At 37.9% G+C, this 19,189-nt stretch overlaps 3 protein-coding genes across 3 annotated transcripts; 1 reads left to right on the forward strand and 2 right to left on the reverse strand.

Annotated features, from left to right (window-relative positions):
* Window positions 1-7,147: 7,147 nt before the first annotated feature.
* On the forward strand, window positions 7,148-9,720 carry LOC116252352 (pentatricopeptide repeat-containing protein At1g80550, mitochondrial). Its single transcript, XM_031626548.2, has one exon. The coding sequence runs from the start codon at window positions 7,358-7,360 to the stop codon at window positions 8,870-8,872; it is 1,515 nt and encodes a 504-aa protein (XP_031482408.1). The 5' UTR covers window positions 7,148-7,357; the 3' UTR covers window positions 8,873-9,720.
* Window positions 9,721-16,675: 6,955 nt separating this feature from the next.
* LOC116253172 (pentatricopeptide repeat-containing protein At2g13600-like) lies at window positions 16,676-17,989 on the reverse strand. Its single transcript, XM_031627946.1, has 3 exons — window positions 17,803-17,989; window positions 17,248-17,734; window positions 16,676-16,997 (listed from the first exon to the last, which is right to left on the reverse strand). Exons 1-3 carry the CDS (start codon window positions 17,987-17,989, stop codon window positions 16,676-16,678), a joined length of 996 nt encoding a protein of 331 aa, XP_031483806.1.
* A 23-nt stretch (window positions 17,990-18,012) lies between these two features.
* Window positions 18,013-18,825, reverse strand: LOC116253173 (pentatricopeptide repeat-containing protein At3g09040, mitochondrial-like). Its single transcript, XM_031627947.1, has one exon. The coding sequence runs from the start codon at window positions 18,823-18,825 to the stop codon at window positions 18,013-18,015; it is 813 nt and encodes a 270-aa protein (XP_031483807.1).
* Window positions 18,826-19,189: the final 364 nt, after the last annotated feature.

Raw genomic sequence — 19,189 nt, forward strand, 5'->3', positions numbered from 1 at the left:
TAGGTTGTGCCCCATCAAAAATGAAATTTTTTACAACAGTGCCCCTTAGCAAAAATTTTTTTGACTCGGCAGCTGTTCATAACTGGTTTAGCTGTATTAGAACCTGGATGATTTGATTCAGTTTCTAGTTTACAAGATAGTGGACTAAACCATAATCACAAAAAACACACTTTTTTCAAAAAAAAAAAAAGTGTATAAAACACGAGAAATAAATTAGCCGTTTAACAATTAGAAAATTTTTCTTTTTTAACATCAAAACAAATCAGAAAAAAAACGTTTTTTTGCATTTCTCCCCATTATTTTCGCTTTAGGCACTTTTTTTACGCTTTTTAATGTCAAACTGCTTGTTTTCATTTTCTAATTTTTGTTTGTTACTTGTCTAATTTTTTATGTTTGTGTTATTAGTTTCTCACTTATTTTATTTTCCCTCATTTTCAAGATTTTTTATAAATACTTACCCTTTTTCTGCTTTTTTTCAAGCTCTTAGTATTACACTCAAGAAAAACCTCACTTGAAAACAATTTTTTTTTCACTACAGCATAAGCCGATAAATGTCATTTCTGGCCTTTTGTGATGATTGTATGCAAAATTTGCATCCTAAATGAAATTTTCCCTTTTTCTTTTTGAAACTAAACTTGAACTTCAATCTAACAGGAGCGAAAATAAGAAAAAGATGCCACATCGAAGCACTACTTTCCAAAACAAAGCAATTAGATTAAAGCTAGCTAGAAAGCAGAAAGCAGGCTTCAGACGTGTAGTTTTATACTCAACTTTCTCAAAGGCCAAAAACATGAATTATCAATTCCAGGAACTGGTAATCAGTAAACTGAGATTCAAGGTTCATAATTCAAGAACAGATTGATCTCAGAGACAGGGCTGACAGGAAGGTTCAGCCTGTGTTTCGACCCATGTGGGTCCTGACCTGGACCTGGCTGGGATGATGGATTATTGGATGCAAAATAAGTTAAGTCTTTGGACTCTTTAAAGTGCTCATTTTTACTAGCAAATTGTACAAGTAGACTGATCTGGACGAAGCCAGTTCTTATGCAGTGGACCAATGGCATAGCTAGGATTTTTTTATGGCGCTCGAGTCACGGTTCTGCATGCAATTTTTGAGTCATCACGATATAATTTTGAGTTGTTTCAATAAAATTTTTGATGAACTGGTGTTGGCAGTCGGCTGCACGAGCCCCCATGCACCTCTGTTACTGCAGCGGATCGAACTCCAAAACTTGATTGTTAGTGTGGACTTAAAGCAGAGGTCCCCTCGCCAGCCTGCCTGCTATTTCTCATGGCTGTGACAAAGATATTCAGCTAACAAAGACACATCCACCACATTGAAGGGCAAGACTGAGAGGCAAGGATTCTGTTCTCTACCCTGTTAGGGCACAACTTGATCAAGATGCCAGGCAGCCAATCCACATAACAGGTGAGTCTTCACTAACAAGTAGAAATAATTTCTGATCTCTGTCACATGCGTGCTCTAACTTATGTTGGTCTTATGTGCTCGTGGATACTATTTTCATATGCATAACTTAGTGTTATATATGACTTACTTGTATAATATTTCTAATGTAAAGTTTATGCATCATTTACCGGGTAGTATCTTGTCTTCTTTCTATCCATGTTCTTGTGACATAATGACTCAAAAACTAAATTAAATGGTTGGTTCGACAGATTTAAACCTGCATCTAGCTAGCTTTTGTTTATTCACAAAGACATAGAGCACTAGCATAAGTGGTAGTAAGTCAGGTATTTTTTTAGACCCCTCGTTTTATATATGACTATTCTTCGGTTCTTTCTCTCTTACAAGAGCAAGGTAAGGTGTCTTGGAGTTTGACAAGTGTTCCGTCACTCTACCCCAATCTTTAAAACAGATTTTTGAAACATTGTGTCAGTATTACTATAGTCAAACACCTTCCTTAAGGTACACACATCTGCGTGTTCAGGACTGCGGATCTAAGTATTGAATGCTTGCACCAACTGTGACGGCTCGGTCCAAAACTGGCGCAAATGCTTAGTTGAAAATCTGAACCTGCCTGTTAGCTGAAATCATTTCATGCGGCGAAAGAAGTAAGAACCAAGTTGCTGATAGCAAAACAGCTAGGTTTTTAAACCCCCTCATATAATTTCAAGATGATCAATAGAACATGATTCTCAAGTCAACTTCACAAATGCAGGGTTTACAATGTAGTACTCACGACGAACTTGTTCAACGTATCAAGTGCTGTGAAATCTCAAAGAAGCTGTTCGACTACAGTAACACTGTTATTATCCATGAACAAGGCCCAAAGAATGAGGTATATTCATAGAACACAACACATGAATCTGTTCCATTTTTTTGGGTACAGATTCTTGTGACAACAAAAATACATTACTGTTGTCACACAGTGTCATAAGTAACTGCGGTGTGTCATGTGTAATTGATCTGGGCTCTCGTATAACCACCTAATTCTATGGTTTAGAAACAATCTATGGGCAAAAGCTTTATTTTATTCGTAGCTAGGGTCGATGAAGTTTTTTGATGTAGCTGGCGTTGGCAAGAATTGGTCCATCTGATCTAGGAGTCTAATTTTATTAAAATCCTGGCTAATAGATCAAGATATAGGATCCCACTATTAATTTGGTTATATCACTTATTTCAAAGATTCTTGGATATGAAATATAAAACAAAGATGCACTTTACATGCAAAAAGTATCTGGATCAGATCTTGATCCATGTCCAATTTTACATGATATCCAAATTCACTTAAATCTGGTCCATCGGACTTAAGTATGATAAAAAGTGCGTTCAGATTTTATTTTTAATGCTTGAATGTGGAGACAGTGAATTTGTTTTGAATCACATATTCCAACACACAGGCTTAGAATTATTTTAGATAATGATAAAGAACTATGAACCAACCCTTTATTTGTAGTTTTTGTCTCAAAAAAGTGTGTTTTGTTGAAGGATGAAAAATTTTACGCATTTTGTTTATTTACTGATGCTTGTCCAATTTGAAAAGGGGGTTGAGGTAATGGTGAGGCGGGTTTGCTAGGTGGCTGTTCTTGTTTCAAGCTCTTGTAGCTTCAACGTTTTATGCTGTAAAGGGGGAGTACCAATATGTAAGTTGAAGCATAGCAGAGGTGACATTCCAGGCACTTAAAAGTAGCCCCGTACTTTGGAGGAGGAATAGGAGGAAGGAAAGAAGGGGGGAGAGGGGATACTTCGACCTTCACTCGGACAGCGGGATTTCCTCCCACTCACCCAAAAAACTGATCTTGACTAAACAAAATCTATTGATCACATAAATGAGAAGAGATCTTTAAAACTAAGAAAAAAATCCCACTACGCTTATTAAGCAATCATTTGCAGCAAATATATATAATTTGAAAGTGTTTTAATCTGTTTGAGTTCTTTCCCTAAGATGTTAAGATCCTAGGTTTTGTTGCTCCAGAAAGATTTTGTACTGGGCATGCTTGTGATGTATTGTATCATGATATACAGAAGAAATACCACTTGGATGGTTTGACAGAAAATGAAAAGTCTGGAAAAAGGATAAAATTATGAAAGATAAGAAAAGTAATAAAAATATAATGCAGTGAGTAATAAAATAAGTAACTTTCCAAAGTAGAAACATATACATGCGTTCATGAACCTTGTAAACTTTAATCAACTTAATTTAATCAGGTAATTGCTTGCTAAATGACCTGGTTCGTTTTCATGTATGTCAAGTTACATAAAGATCATACAAGACAGCATAGTATAGAAATGAAAAAAATCTAAATCTAGTTCTTGAACTTGTACTCACATTTATATTTAATGATTTAAAGGATTGAAGTTCGTATAAGAAATGCTACTCTCTCAAGGTAGACCAGGGGTGGAGGCAGGTGTAGGCTACATGTGTGCAATTGCCCATAATGACCCCAAAACATTTTATATATATATATATATATATTGAAATTTATGAGCAATTTTTCTCATTTACATATTCGCACCCTTTATATATTGAATTTTCCAGCTCCACCCTTGAGGTTAGCCACTAGAAACTAGAAAGATGACTAGTTTAAGTAAAACTAGGCTCATGAATCATAAGCAGTTAATAGCTACTTGCTCATGATGTGTCAAAAAGGAGAACTTGCCTTAACATATTGAAATTGATGATGGACTGCTCAAATGAAGTTGGTGGAGAAGGTGTCCATAATGTAGATGATGCTGATGCTGGAAGTGTGTATATAATTGTTACTACTAGGTCATCATCATTTCAAAATTTAGGGATAACTCTACCCAAATATTTCCTATTGTAATGCTTCGCTCTTGTTTTCCAAGCTCGGAAGCATGTGAAACAGAATCACATCTGGATTTATGGACATATATATGGTCTAATGAGGTCAGAACATCTGAAATTAAGATGACAGTTATACGTACTACCATGCAGCCTTGATAAAAGTCACATCTTCCAATATGTTTATCTGAAGTTGATTTTTCAGTTAGTCCATCTGACTTTGTCATGAATTATGTTTCTACCTGCCATTCGGGTGAATGGGGTGTTACACACCGTCCGAAAGAAAGCCGAAACCCCCACCTAACTTTTCATCCCTTCAGTGACTCAGTGGGGTTCTTAAAGGCCCTTTAAGAAAGATTAAATAGTGCTCGAGACTGGTGTGGTGCACATTTTGAAGTTGTGTAAGATGACAAGATAGTCTTCCCACTCTTCCTTCAATGTGGAAATGGCTGTTCAAGTGAATATGTTAGTCTAGGAACTTATTGTATTGGTTTTCAATCTCTTGAATCTACAATGCTAAAAACTTCACATTTTGTGTTCAATATTCAAGAATAATGTAAATCGTATAATGTTTGACTGTTATGGATTATTCTTGTATGATGACTATATCATTATTAGTTATTATACAACTTATTACATAATTATTAATAACTTAATATATATAATAGTTGTTTCCCATACTTTTTTAACATATATGTTAAGTTATATATGACAAGCCGATATATAATGTAATATAACTGTATTAAGATTGACTGTATGTAATACATACTGTCATAGTTAGTTAAAGGGTCGCATAAGTGCGCCTAGTCGTGCCCAAGCGCTTGGCACAGCCTATTATCCAAGATGCGCCTACTAACGGCTTCGATAACATAGATGTAAGTCAATCTTAGCTCTTGGGCTCAATTGAACTTCAAGAAAATTGCATGAAAAATGACTGAAAAAATGAAACAAAAGGTGGGGTTTACATGATTGGTGGTATCCCAAAAATGTAAAAGATATGCAAAACTCTCTTAAAAGTTCAGAATGCGAAAGGAAGAACAATATGAAGAGAAACTTGCGGTCTCCTAAATCCCCATCTTCTTCTATCTTCACTGCTGTTATATGTTGCCAACACTTCCGCAGTTTCTAGAAATTTCTTTTCTTTGGAAGAAAGTTGGTTAAGCAGAAGACTTGGAGTTTTGAGTTTCCAGTATCCCCATTTTTGGCATCAAGTACACTAGGGTAGAGACTATGCTATAGAAAGAGGTCCCACTGGCTTTTGGAAACTTAAAAGCCCCAAAATGTTGCTGGAAATTTATATTTTGGTACCAGTAGAGTGTTCTAAAACTTTGTCAAATTTATAGAACCAAATGTCTATCTCCAAAGAGGTTGGCGCAATGGTCGGGGTGGGGTTTGGTAGGCAGTTGGTTCTCTTTTCAAATCTATTTGGCATCAACAAGATCAAGCACGGCAGAACGGCATCTTAAAGCTCCGAAAGCATGCCCTATATCGTAGGGAATAAAGGGTTTGGTGTGGGATGCCAAAGCGTGAGGCAGTAATGAAATAGTAGACTGGTTCTAAATCTCGGTGGAATTGCCTGGTTGTGCCTGTTTTTGGTAAGGCTTTCTATATAGTTTTATTGGTACCACCACAGTACCTCTTCGAAGCATATTTGGGAAGACTAGCTTAGTCATTTTCTTTTGTTTGCATTACTCTTGCAATTTTTCTCTGGACATTCTAGAATCTTATCACTTTGGTTCTTTGGTTCTTGATTGCGAAAATGTGTCTTGTAACTATGTTTGGTTCTTTGCTATCCTTTTTCACCAAATATAGAATGCAAAGATAAATTTTTGTATCAAGTGGTGCAAAAAATGAAGCACTGGGTAGATCAACGTACCCGTGTAACTTAGCTTATCAGCCCCATCAACCACGGATTACACCTGTGGTCTTTCTGCATTTGAATGTGTTCCGATACCTAAAACTGTCAAGTTTAATTAGTAATAAGTTTGGGCAGGAAGTTTTTTTTTTTTTTTTCTTAAGTATACTCAGGTTGTAGTAAACAATCTATCTGTGGATGTTCCCTACGGCTCGTTTGGCAATAGTAATATTTGTTATCATGGTTCATCAATCTGTCTCACACAGATACAGATTAAGGTAGATTCATAGAATATTTGTTACCATGGTTCATAAATCTACCCAAATCTTTAGGGTAGATTTATTGTTATTGCCAAACAATACTCTAAAAGATAAACATTTTAGGTTTGTATTGCAGATCTATTATCTTGGCCTGTCTGAGAGAATCAAGAGTTTTCCGCCATATACCTATCCGGAGAGTGAAGGACGGTGCATAGCAGGGACTAAAAACCGCATATCCAAAAATGGGAACCCACAGGAACATTTTATCATATATCAATGGGATGCATAGAAAAAGGTGCAGGTAGAATCAGAATTTTTTTGTTAAGGGGCATTAGAAATAAATTTTTAAATGCCATCAACATAAAATGAATAAAAATTACCCTAAAATTTAATCTAAACAAGCCTTTTTTACGGATCCTGAGCAATTGCACACTGCAAAGGTGAAACTTAGGAAACCAATTAGACATCCATCATCATGCACATATCAGTCCCTAAATCCGAGCCTAAGTTGATGCATGACTGTTCTTCAACTAGTATAATATCATAGATTAGTCATTTTTCATGTTTAACCTTTTCTAGGGTGATAAGGAAAACGATGGCTCATATTGCACCAAAAGTTTGTTGAGATCAAATCAGAAATTTTATTTAATTTGGTGTAAGGCATTGTCTTTACAGAGTAAGCGACAACAGGTGCTCTTTAGGGTTCTGACCAGTCAAAAAAGCAGATGCATTTTTAGTGTTGTTTAGAAGTGAGTATGGCCGTTCTGGATAAATGGCTTAGGAGCTATTTGTTCCTCTTATTTGTAACTTTAGTTACATGCAGCTTCTGTTCTATGTCCTCCCCATACATGATTTTGATGCATAATTTGTTCATCTCTACTTAGCAAGCGAATCGTTTCACATTCAATCCTTTCTCTCATCATACCTTTGCAGTTTGAGTTCCACTTGGCAATCAATCCATCGGAGAGAGTTGAGGAATGATAATGCGTCTGCTATTTTCCTCAATCATAAGTTTCTGTAACGCTGACTATCGTAGCCATCGCTTCCTTCTCCGACGTACCTCTTCTTCTTGCTTTCTACTCTCTCATCTCCTTCATTCTTCGCCCTCTTCTGGCCATGTCCAGAAAGCAAGGAATAGCCATGAACCGAGGACCGCCCACAGTCCAAGCCCTCGACATGTCACTCAAAATCGGGATCCAATGACAGAAATGGTACTCAGGATTCTCCGGAGCATCAATCACAAGGATTTAGAATCTGGGTATTCGATCCCTGCTCTTGACAACGCCATAATCGACCAGAAGGTAGTCGGTGAAGTGATTAAGAGCCACGCCAACGATTGGAAACTCGCATATGCATTCTTCAACTGGGTCTCGAAAAGATGCGGCTACCGACACAGCGTAGAGGCATATAATTCAATGATCGATGTGCTAGGGAAGGCCTTGGAATTTGATCTCTCTTGGGTTTTGATTCAGAAGATGAAGCGAGATGGTGTCTGTCCAAACTACGTCACATTCAGAACCATGTTCAATCGGTATGCTTGCGCTCACATGGTGTCTGAAGCCGTGGAAGCATACCATCTAGCTGAAGACTTCGGTTTGAGGGACCGAACGTGCTTCTCCAACCTCATCGACGCTCTCTGCGAGCGTAAGCACGTCGTGGAGGCCGAGGGCCTGTCGATCGGAGAGAATTGCGAGTACCCACTTGATACGAAGACGTTCAACATCCTTCTACGTGGTTGGATGAAGATGGGGTGGTGGAGCAAATGCAGGAGCTTTTGGGAGGCAAGGGAGCAATTAAGGGTCGAAGCAGACCTTCACAGTTACAGCATTTACATGGACATTCTGGCGAAGTCCGGCAAGCCGTATAAGGCTGTCAAACTGTTTGCTGAAATGAAGAAGAGAGGGATCGCTTTGGACGTGGTCGCTTACAACACTGCTATCCATTCATTGGGCCTTGCTGGTGATGTTGATCAAGCGATTCATCTCTTTCACGATATGTTGGAGTCCGGGCATCGGCCGACCATTTCTACGTATAACGCGATACTGAAGAACCTCTGCAAGGCTGGCAGGGCTAAGCAGGCGCTTGTGTTGCTTGATCAGATGCCGAAGAGAGGGTTCCCGCCCGATGCCATCACGTACCACTCTTTCTTTTCGAATGTGTCGGATCCCAAGGTCATCCTCCAACTGTTTGATAAAATGATTGAAAGAGGTTGTACTCCAATAATGGACACATATGTGCTGCTGATCAAGAAGTTTGGGGAGTGGGGTTACCTCCGCCCTGTGTTCAAGATCTGGAAGACGATGGAGGAGCATGGAATCAGCCCAGATCACTTCGCATACAATGTGCTGATCGATACTTTGATACGGAAAGGTTGCATCGATTTGGCAAGGAAGTATGACAAGGAAATGTTGGCACGGGGCCTTTCTCCTAGGCCTCGCAAGGAGTTGAGAACTGAATACCTTAGTGGAGAATCAGATGTTGATTGTGCTTGAGATTTAGATGCGGCAGGTGCACAAGGATCTCAGCTAGAAGTGTCCTACTTGCCACTTGCCAGTTGAGATGAAAATCATGAAATGTCTCATTATTGGCCGAAAGGTTCTATTAACTGAAGATTGCTCTCGACTATTGAGCAGAAGGGACTAAGAAGTTTGTACGAACTGAAAAATTAGTTGTGCCCATCTAAGCCGCAGGAGATCATGATAGATACTGTCTTGGCCTAGCGAAGAAAGGAAAGACAGCAAATATATTATGTTGATTTAGGAGCAACGGCCAATTCCTTGCACTCCATTTTGTTGCAAAGAACCCCAACTGTTGAAGATTTAAGATGATAGATGTTAAATCCCCATCTTCTTAGAGTCCACATCTATTTGGACAACTATTTTTGTTATGAGCTGAATGCGATTGTAGTCCATTCATAGATAATATGTTCGGATGAGGAAGTGCTTCATAACTTAAGCGGCTGGAATATGCTTTTGATTTGGAGATGTTAAAACGGGGAACTACTGGACTTCTGCAACGCAGATAGAGATGCCATGCTCCTGAGAAGGCTAAATTGGAGGGCTGATGGTTCCCAATTTTTGGCTCCGTCTGTACAAACATTGTAAGAACTAACAGAGTACATAAGGAAGATACCCATGCAGAAATATTTGTGTACTCGTATGCATGTTTGCTATTAAAATATTCCACTTGGAACAGCATAAATATGCCGGATACGCTTTTATCTGTAATGGGCAATAAAATTCATAGGTTCTAAAATTAATGGGATTACAACTGGAATCAGAGTATCCAAAAGCAGAGGAAAGAACAGCTACCAGTTGATTTGTGACCATGGATCATGTTTTCCCAACTTAAGAGCATCATTTTATTTGATTTTATGGAATTTTTTTGATCTGTTTCAAGTATGATTTCTTTACACATTTGTTCTTCAATGCGTCGATTATAATATGCAAGTCATTTTTGTTATTTACGTCATAAATGAGAAAAGTTGGAAAACCACTTTTACAGATTCTATCATGCTTAGCTGCCAGATTTCTTTCAGCTATGACTCCTTTCTTATGAGCAAAACTCGCACACAGATATACACAAAATGCCTTCGACCTGGTTTGTTTGAAGGGTTCTCCCTTTCTGCAACTACTTAACTAAAATGATTAAGGAAAAAATCTAATTTAAAAGATGGTCGATTATATATCACTTGCGGAGATTCTTTTCAATGCCAAGTGCATATATAAAATGCCTGCAAATAAAATAATGTTTTTTGAAAGCAATATTCCTTGCCTGGATAATCCTTCATGCAATTTAAATATGATAATATCTTTTGCCGGCTCACAACTGACTCGATTTGTTGGCTTGGCTTGGCAACCTGACCGTTTGAATTCAATCTCTGGCATTTATAACTCCACAGAGAAGAATCACTGTTTCCGTTCTCACGTCCACTAAAATTATTGACTATTTAACCTAGGATCTTTGAAGAAAAAATGTACTGGCAGTTGATTCTATGTAGAGTTCAGATTGATTGAGATATATATAGAGTTTTGGGTGGAAAATCCTATCCCTTAAAAGAGTCTCGAAGCTTCCACCCAACTTGGGCTAGAGTCTCCTTTCGATGTCTCCGGAGTGCCTTGTGCCTTGATTGGTCCCTTACAAACATGTACCAACAAGAACTTTTCATTTGGTTTGAACTGGTACATGTCGCTTTGTCTCTAGAAGAAGACGTGTTAATCAGATGGGAGGAGAGAGATTTTGGGCTTTGATCTGTTGATCAGATGGGAGGAGAGAGGAGAAGACTTGGATGACAGCTTTGTGCAGAAAATGGCCGCTGCCATGAATCAGCAAGATTGAATGACCTTCTTTTCATTTGCAAGATGATCAGGATGGGTAAGTACTCAATTAGCGGCTGATAATCTACAATTTCGGAGGAAGCAAGCTTGTTATTCAACCGGCCTGACTTGTTGATGCTGTCCTTAATTTTCCTGGTCGTTTGAGGAACAGGAATCAAACGTGCTCTTAGGCTCTCTTTCAACCTCCGTTCAAAATGGAGTCACATGATAATCGATTCCAATCTTTCGATAACAATGGTGATCTCAAACTCTCAACGGCGTTGCAGGAACCATGGTGCTGCTTTTCAATTGCCTGCAACAGAACGTTTCTCAATCGGTGCTTCAGTGTGAGAAAGTTAAGAACACAACTAAAAGCCGAAAACCCGGCAAGTAGACACACTACTGCTTGATATTACCTACTGACAGAAAACTTACCAAACCAAAAAAAAAAAAAAACTTCAACCAAAAAAAGTTTTCCAGTGTTCAATTTGCCGTCAGAGGTTCCATTTCTGCATTCAGCAGTCACAGCATTCGGTGATTCATTTTTGTTTCATTTTTTCTTTCCTCATAAAGGCTATCATTTACAATTTGTAAAATAACAAGCCAAGAACTGATTGAGTTGCGTTGGCCGTTAGGTGCAGGCAACCCATAAGTGCAGTAAGAGCAGGGCAACATTTTGTTAAATTTTTTTTAAATAATGTCTTTTTTAGTTTTTTTTATTGTTTTCGATTTTCATTTTTGTCAAAACAAAAAGTTTTCTTTTTCTATGTGAACTGTAGTTTCATCATGGTTTCGTCGTCTTTTTTTAAGTGTGATTGGAGAGATAAAAGGCCAAGGAAGAAGTGTACGAAATATATGATATTGTTGGAAAGTACACTCAAAAAGTGCAACTTATGAGTTTTTTATAAAATTGTTTTTTATTAATGATAAAACACCATTTTAAGCATATTTTAATAAAATAGCTTGCTTTTACGAATACTGCACTTTCGAAGGAGTAAAAGTTTTTTTGTTTTCATTTTTGACTTTGTACGGAGGGTCTTCTTTTAACATTTTTAATATAGGAAGGGTTCATTCCATGTCATGGTTATAAGAAAGGCTAGAGCAAAAGGCTGGCCTCCTTGCTCAAGGACCGGCTCGAGTCAAGTCAAGTATTTCATTAAAAATTTGGATGTGTTCTAGACGAGCTCGAGTTAGCTTGACTTGTTAAACAGTCCTAATTATCGGTAGGAGGCTTTCACACCCTCCCTTGAAGGCGATAACATATAATTTGCCTAGTTAATTGATCAATATATGAAAATTTAAATAGATGTATGTAAGTTTCTCTATAATGAAAGCAAGGAGCCCATCTTAATGTCTATCATAAATGTTATTAAAAATTTTCCTTTCCTTCTTCTTTTTCTTACCACTATGTTTGCATGAAAGGAAAGAGAAGGAAATGAATGGATGGAAGGGAAAGGAAGCGAAAGAGAAGGGAATGGAATGGAGATGGAAAAGGAGAAGAAAGGAAAAGGAGGGAATTATCATCTATTCCTTTCCCTCCCAATCTTTTCAAACTCATTTCCTTCTCCTTCATTTCCTTTCATTTTCCATGCATCCAAACATAGTTATTAATTCTTTCTTCCTTTCTCTTCATATTAATTAGTCATCCAAACAAGGAAAGACCTTTCTTTTCATTCCTTTCTCTCCCTCTCCCTCCATCCAAACAGGCTGTAAATGTTGGACTGCCACCATCTTGTTGGGTAGCAATAATAACTCAGAATGTCATATAACACTTTAATGAAAGATTGGGCAGTTGAGGACATTGAATTGAATTAGGACCTGCAACGCCTGTACCTCTGACCTGGAGACCAAGAGACCATCATCCCCTTTTTCTTAAGGTTCGCTTCTCGCCAGCTTCTGCGTCACTGCTCAATTCACAGCCACTTTCTCCAGCCTGATACAAATATTTTCCAAAAAAAACTTGCTCTCTCATCTCTATTGCGTGTGATGTAAGTGACTTCAAAATGCTACTTAGTCCCCAACATGATGAATCACCTCATGTCTTCTCCTGAATTGTGGGTGAGCTGAAATCCCCGCACTACAAACGGGACAAAAGTTGGTAGGCAGCTAGACTTTGTTTCGAGCTATCGTGATGAAATCTTTCATTGGGAAGTGAGGCAAACTATATTTTCAAAACTTTGGTGGGGGCAAAATATAAGTTTTCAAACATTTGTTAAATGAAATCTTTTATAATTTTTCTTTTTAAGAAAATTTTGAGAGGGGGCCACTGTTCATTGGGAAGTGAGGCAAACTATATTTTCAAAACTTTGGTGGGGGCAAAATATAAGTTTTCAAACATTTGTTAAATGAATTTTTTTTATAATTTTTCTTTTAAGAAAATTTTGAGAGGGGGCCACTACTGTCCTTATCAGCCCCCGTTTGGCTTCGCTCATGCTCAGGGTTTCCTATGGCAATGAGCAATATTTGGAAGTTGCAAAATCGTGTTACACATGGTGGTGAAGCCCTCCCTCCTCCACACAGGTTTGCGTTGGCTCTTTGGAAGGATGTCCACCTCATTTGGGACAATCTACTTGTGAACAAGATTTCTCATGCTTTGGCTCAAAACTGGAATTGATGCAGATGGCAATAGGCTTTCGTCCAGGACCTTTTGTGCACAGATTGCAGTTCTACACACTGTCACAAAAAACTAGTCTTATTGAAAAAAGATATATACAATATGTCAAAACATAGTCGGTCGTATAATTCCATATTTTTCCTGTCTTTTTTAAGAAATTGTCATAAAATAAAAAAACACATATAAAATGTGTATTATACCAATTTTTGCATTTTTTTTATATTTTTTATGATTTTTTATTTTTTTACAATTTTTTAGGATTTATTAAATGTTTTAAATTTTTTAAAAATTTGCCGAGATTTTTTCATTTTATTCTTGCGATATACAACTTTGCCGTATTATATCCGTCTTTTTACTCGCCGTATACACGTTTTTGCTGTTTCAAACTAGCTTAAAAACAGTACAACTCTTCACGGTGCTGTCCAACTGGCCGTAGGCCGTAAGCACCGGAGACACCGTTTTAGGAAGATGCTGAAATTTCCATCTAAAGCTGAGGAGGCTAATTACTTTCTTATGCTATAGAAAGCTTGTTACAATCACTATTCTTAATACTTTTTGTAAAGTGATTGAAATTTTGTTGAAGCCTTGATTTATGGGGTCAACTAAAATGGGACACTTGCCCCTGATGTCTGGGCATTCCCCCCTACCTTTTTGCACATTGTAAATAAATAGTCATTTTTTGTTAATAAAAGATGGGGCTACCCCCAGCAGGCTTTGCATATCATGGGCCACAATTACATGATAATGAATAGCAAAGATATATGTAGATATACATAATGATTCAACAAACTCTTTCGCTTTGCCCAGGCCTATGCCAATGGTTAGCCAGAACGGGCCTTTCCCCAATGAACTTTTGCATTGTGGGTGTCTCGATGTCAAGCGTCCTCAGTAAATAAAGTCTTATCTATCACACAACAAAGAAATAAATAAATACATTTTTTTTATTAAACCAAGGGAGCAACGTATCTCTAAAACGAGAAGCACCTACTCCTTGCTTTAAGAATATATTAATTAGGAGTTTAGGAAATTAACTTAACATAACATAATCCTATTAAATAAGCTGAGGATAGACAAATTGTTAATCCATGCCAAAAGAGAAAAGTAAGGTGATGCAATAAAATAGTACAAAATCCTGTTGGGAGTTTCTTCAAATCTTTTGCTAGTAAAAGTGGCTTGTTTTTATATTTTCTTATTTCCAGTTATGTAGTCGTTGATGAATTAAAGCACCCTGCTATTTGCAAAAACTAGCTGGATTTAACAACTTCTTTTTTCTTTCTTTTGAGATTGGAAAAACAGATCTTGGGGTGGGAGACTTGCATTATTTAGGCTAATCTGTGATACTTATAGTTGTCTCCCCAACCACAATTAACTCTGAATGTAAGACCCATTAATCCACAGGATCCTTCAACTAGACAAAGATGTCAAAGATACAGCTCGCAAGACAGAAAAATTGCGCTTGAAGCCATCACAGTCTCCGCAACTGTACTACTTTCCTTGAATTCAGTAGGTCATATGTTTTGATCTACTGCACTCAGTTCAGCAAGCCATATGTTTAGCTTGCAGTGAGATGTCTTGGAAGTTGGAACACAAAACTGCCCCTGGTATAGACACTCAAATCAATTTGACTATTGTATTACCGAGCAGCTGAAGCACAGTCTCATTCTTCTTACGCAGATTGGAGTTTATCAGCTATAACATGGAAAGCAATAGGACACTAAATGAGGTCAAATCTAAATATTCAGATTCTCTCATATAGCATTGCAATATAACGTGATTAAAAGAAATCTAGGCTGTCTTAGACAGTCTGCATCTACTCTGGCATGGAGAAAACCAGCAAAAAAAGGATAATAACACCAAAGAAAAATTGAAGAAATCTGGTAAAGAGTCGATGATATCACAATCCGTCATGGACACCAAGTCCCCTCTTTGAATCACTTGGTAGAGGATAGAGTAGTATGGTTCTTCATTGATAAAAGATTGTCATGATGTTGCAGACAGTGAGAGAGAGAGAGAGAGATCACTGCACATGTGAAGCAACAATTTCCCCAAACTTTAACGTGAAATTTCTAGGCTCAAGGTGTTGATGGAAACGACAAATAGAAAATGAAAAAGAATTTTCCTTCTTACCTTCTCTATCTGAGAAGACGTCTATCCCCTCCATTTTTTGAACAATAGAAGAAGCAAATTTGCAGCATCAATCTGAAGAAATAAATTCTAACAACTGTGAAACACCAAAAACCCTGACTTAGACTAATTTCAGATAGGAAAAAGGCAAGAAGGACTGTGGAATCAAGACAGAGAGAGAGAGAACAGTGAAATTATGTAATCCAATGACCTAATGACTTAAGGCAAGTCATTTGGTTTTGGGAACAGGTCCAGACCATTCCTAAGAACCCCTTCCTATCCATTGTAATAACAGATGGATGGAGACAGTTGATTAATATAACTTCATAAAATCAGAAATGATAAGGAACATACAAATACATTCCCTCTCTCTTCTTCACAGAAATTAGTAAATTATGGAAGATTGACTGAATGACTATCTTGTTCCTAGCAGACATCATGACTCTCTTTATCTGCTCCCATCCGCATTATGGGAGATGTGGTCCATTCTTTGTAAAAAATAGTAACGTCTTAAAGATTGTTGTTAACTGAATAAATCATCAGAATATTCCTACCTGACGTCCTGATCGATGTGTAATATGTCCTGCTTCATTGAATCAAGCATGTGTTGTATTTTTTCTTTTCAGAACACATTAAAGGTGCTGCTGAGCCATCCAAACTACAGATAAAATCAAGAGAGTGTAATCTTACACCACATCCCTTCCTCTTCTTATTGCGATAGACTTCAGAGAATGGAGGTATTAATGGGTGGAAGGGTAGCAAGTTATGAAAATAAAGTTATTTCTTCCTTCTGTCCTGCAAAGAAATTACATTTGTATGCTGAAGTTCCATGTCAAAATAAAATCCAGACACTAAATCCACATTCAGTCTAGAATGATACAGAATAAGCAAGAAATTTTACCTGGAAAGTGCTAAATCACCACAGTGGACCACTTGTTATATCGCGCATTCTCAGGTATCAATACTCTGTGCTAATACCTTGTTAATGGTATTGGTATGATGAAGCACTCATGAATAACTTCACATCCTTCTTGATTTCCCAGTTCCTGCCTGTAAGCACATATGAGATAGCAACAGAGAATAAACAAAGGGTATGGATCAAAAGAACCGTGCAATATGCTAGAGAACTTACACTGTTTTCAACAGGTCTTCAGCTACTCATTTGTTCATTAGGTTTTGTTTAACTGAAAGTGCATGTAACACAAACATATCTCAGGCTCTCAGCCTTCCTCCCCAACAGTTCATTCATAGTTACTGACAAGGTCCTCCTCTTTAATTCGGGCACTTAATGAATTCAGCAACTCATAAATTTCAACTGATTCAGGGTGACATTTATCTCCAGCAACAAACGGGTTTGTCCTGTCCCCAATAATAATCCAACTACATCCTGGAAACTTGTTGACATGCTTTTCTTTCATTATTTTCCTCATTGTACTCACTTCCTCCCAATTTCCACTGGAAGCATGTAAATTACTAAGAAGTACATATGGATATGAGCTCTGGTGTTCCACATCCATAAGCTTCTTTGCTATATGTGCAGCAATTAATTCATTACCATGCACTCTGCAAGATCCAAGCAAAGATGCAAGCACCACAGAATCAGGTTCGAATGGTAACAGCTCAAAAACTCAAAGTGCTTCATTGAGATATCCACCACAACCAAGTAAATCAACCATGCAAGCATATTGATCTGCTCGTGGCTCTAGTCATACTCGTCAACCATCAATTTAAAGTATTGACATCGTTCTGAAACCAAACCTGAATGGCAACATGCTGTAAGAACACCAAGAAACGTGATGTCATCTGGTTTTACAGACTCAAGATGCATTCTTTGAAGAGGTTAATTGCACATTCTGCATTCCCATTCTTTGCGAAACCTGTAATCATTGCATTCCAAGAGATAATGTCATGATTATCGATTGTGTTGAAAACAGCAGTAGCACTAACTATATCACCACATTTCACATACATATCAATGAGTGCACTGCTTGTATGGGTGTTGAACACAAAACCGGTGCGAATGATTAGACTGTGCAATTTTTTGCCATCTTCTGGTGCTGCTAAGTTGACACATGCTTTAAGAATGCTAGCAAAAGTAGCATGATCTGGTTCCACATTAATACTTCGCATTTCCAGGAAAAAGTCAAGAGCCTTTTGATTTAAACCGTCCTGTATGAGGCCACAAATAATAGCTGTCCATGAAACTGTGCTCTGACGATTCAGCTCCCTAAATAAAAGGCACGCATCTTCGCTGGTTTGGCATCTTGCATACATGCCGAAAAGTGTAATACCCAAAAATGCTTCAGAAATAAGTCCAGTCTTGATTACATAACTATGAACTTGTTCCCCATATTCAATCCACATAGACCATCGCGTGCAACTAAAACACTGGAAAATGTGAATTTTGTTGCCTTCAATTCTGCTGCTTGCATCTGTCGAAAAACATCTATTGCTTCTATTCCTTGATCATTCTGCACATAACCTGCAATCAGTGCATTCCTTGACACTACATTCGACTCTGGCATCTGAGCAAGAATATTATGTGCTTCTTCCATTGAAGCACATTTAGCATACATAATTACATATCAACAAAGGCACTGCCTACATATAAATTAAGTTCAAATCCTGACTTGGTAGCAGACGCATGAATTTGCTTGCCTGCTTCAAGCGCATCTAAACTGGCAAGAATAATGAGGGCACAGGCAAAGGAAACTTCATCAGGGCTAATGCCCTGCCACATCATATGGCAGAATAAAAAAATGGCCTCATCCACATCATTGCCTTGGACATACCTACCCTCCATCGAATTCCACGTAATAGTATCTTTGAGCATCATAAGATCAAATTGCTGTCTTGCATCCTCTATATTTCCTAATTTGCCATACATGTCAATAAGTGCATTTCCTGCACAGTGCAACTGCCTAGCCAAGTCAGTGAAGGACAAACATGCACAAGCATTGAGAATACTAGTATACGTAACCTCATCTGGCTGGAAACTAGAACTCAACAAAGAAGCAAAGAGTTCCACAGCTTTTGAAGGATCGGTATTTTGTGCATAGCATCCAAGAACTGCATTCCAGAGGACAATATTTCTATTATCCACTGCAACAAAATCTTCATGAGCATCCTCAACAACGGAGCACCTGGAATAAACAGTAATGAGTGCACTACCAACATAAATATTCTTATCTAGACCAAGTTTAATCACTTCCGAATGAATTTGTTGGCCAAGCAACGGATCTATGAGATGAGCACAAACACTTAAAACGCTTCCATAGGTTGGTCGAGTAGGCTTAACTCCAGATAGCCTCATTTCTTGAAATATTCTAAGAGCTGCATTTTCATGCCCATTCTGAGCATTGCCAGAAATCATGGCATTCCATACAACCATATTTGGGTTGGATAGTTGGTGGAACAATCGCTATGCATAACCAAGCATACCTTGACTGGCACATGCACTAATAATAGTAGCAAAGATAACTTTATCCGGTTCAGCTCCCAATTTCCGCATGTCTAGAAACAACGTAAGAGCTTCTTGAAGCCAACCAACCCGAACATACCCAGGAATCCGTCCATGAGACTGTATCAGGTCTACTTATTTTATCAAAAAGCAGCACGTACATTCCCCAACAAAAGCTGCTTAATAAATTGGTTGAGTGATCAGCTGTCAACAAACTAGAATAATCACTTACTGCTTATGCTGTCAATGTCCCTTGAAGTCAGGCCCAAGTCAAGATGGAGGGCATGAAGGCACG

This window comes from Nymphaea colorata, chromosome 4 (assembly GCF_008831285.2).
Source record: "Nymphaea colorata isolate Beijing-Zhang1983 chromosome 4, ASM883128v2, whole genome shotgun sequence".
Lineage (NCBI taxonomy): Eukaryota > Viridiplantae > Streptophyta > Magnoliopsida > Nymphaeales > Nymphaeaceae > Nymphaea > Nymphaea colorata.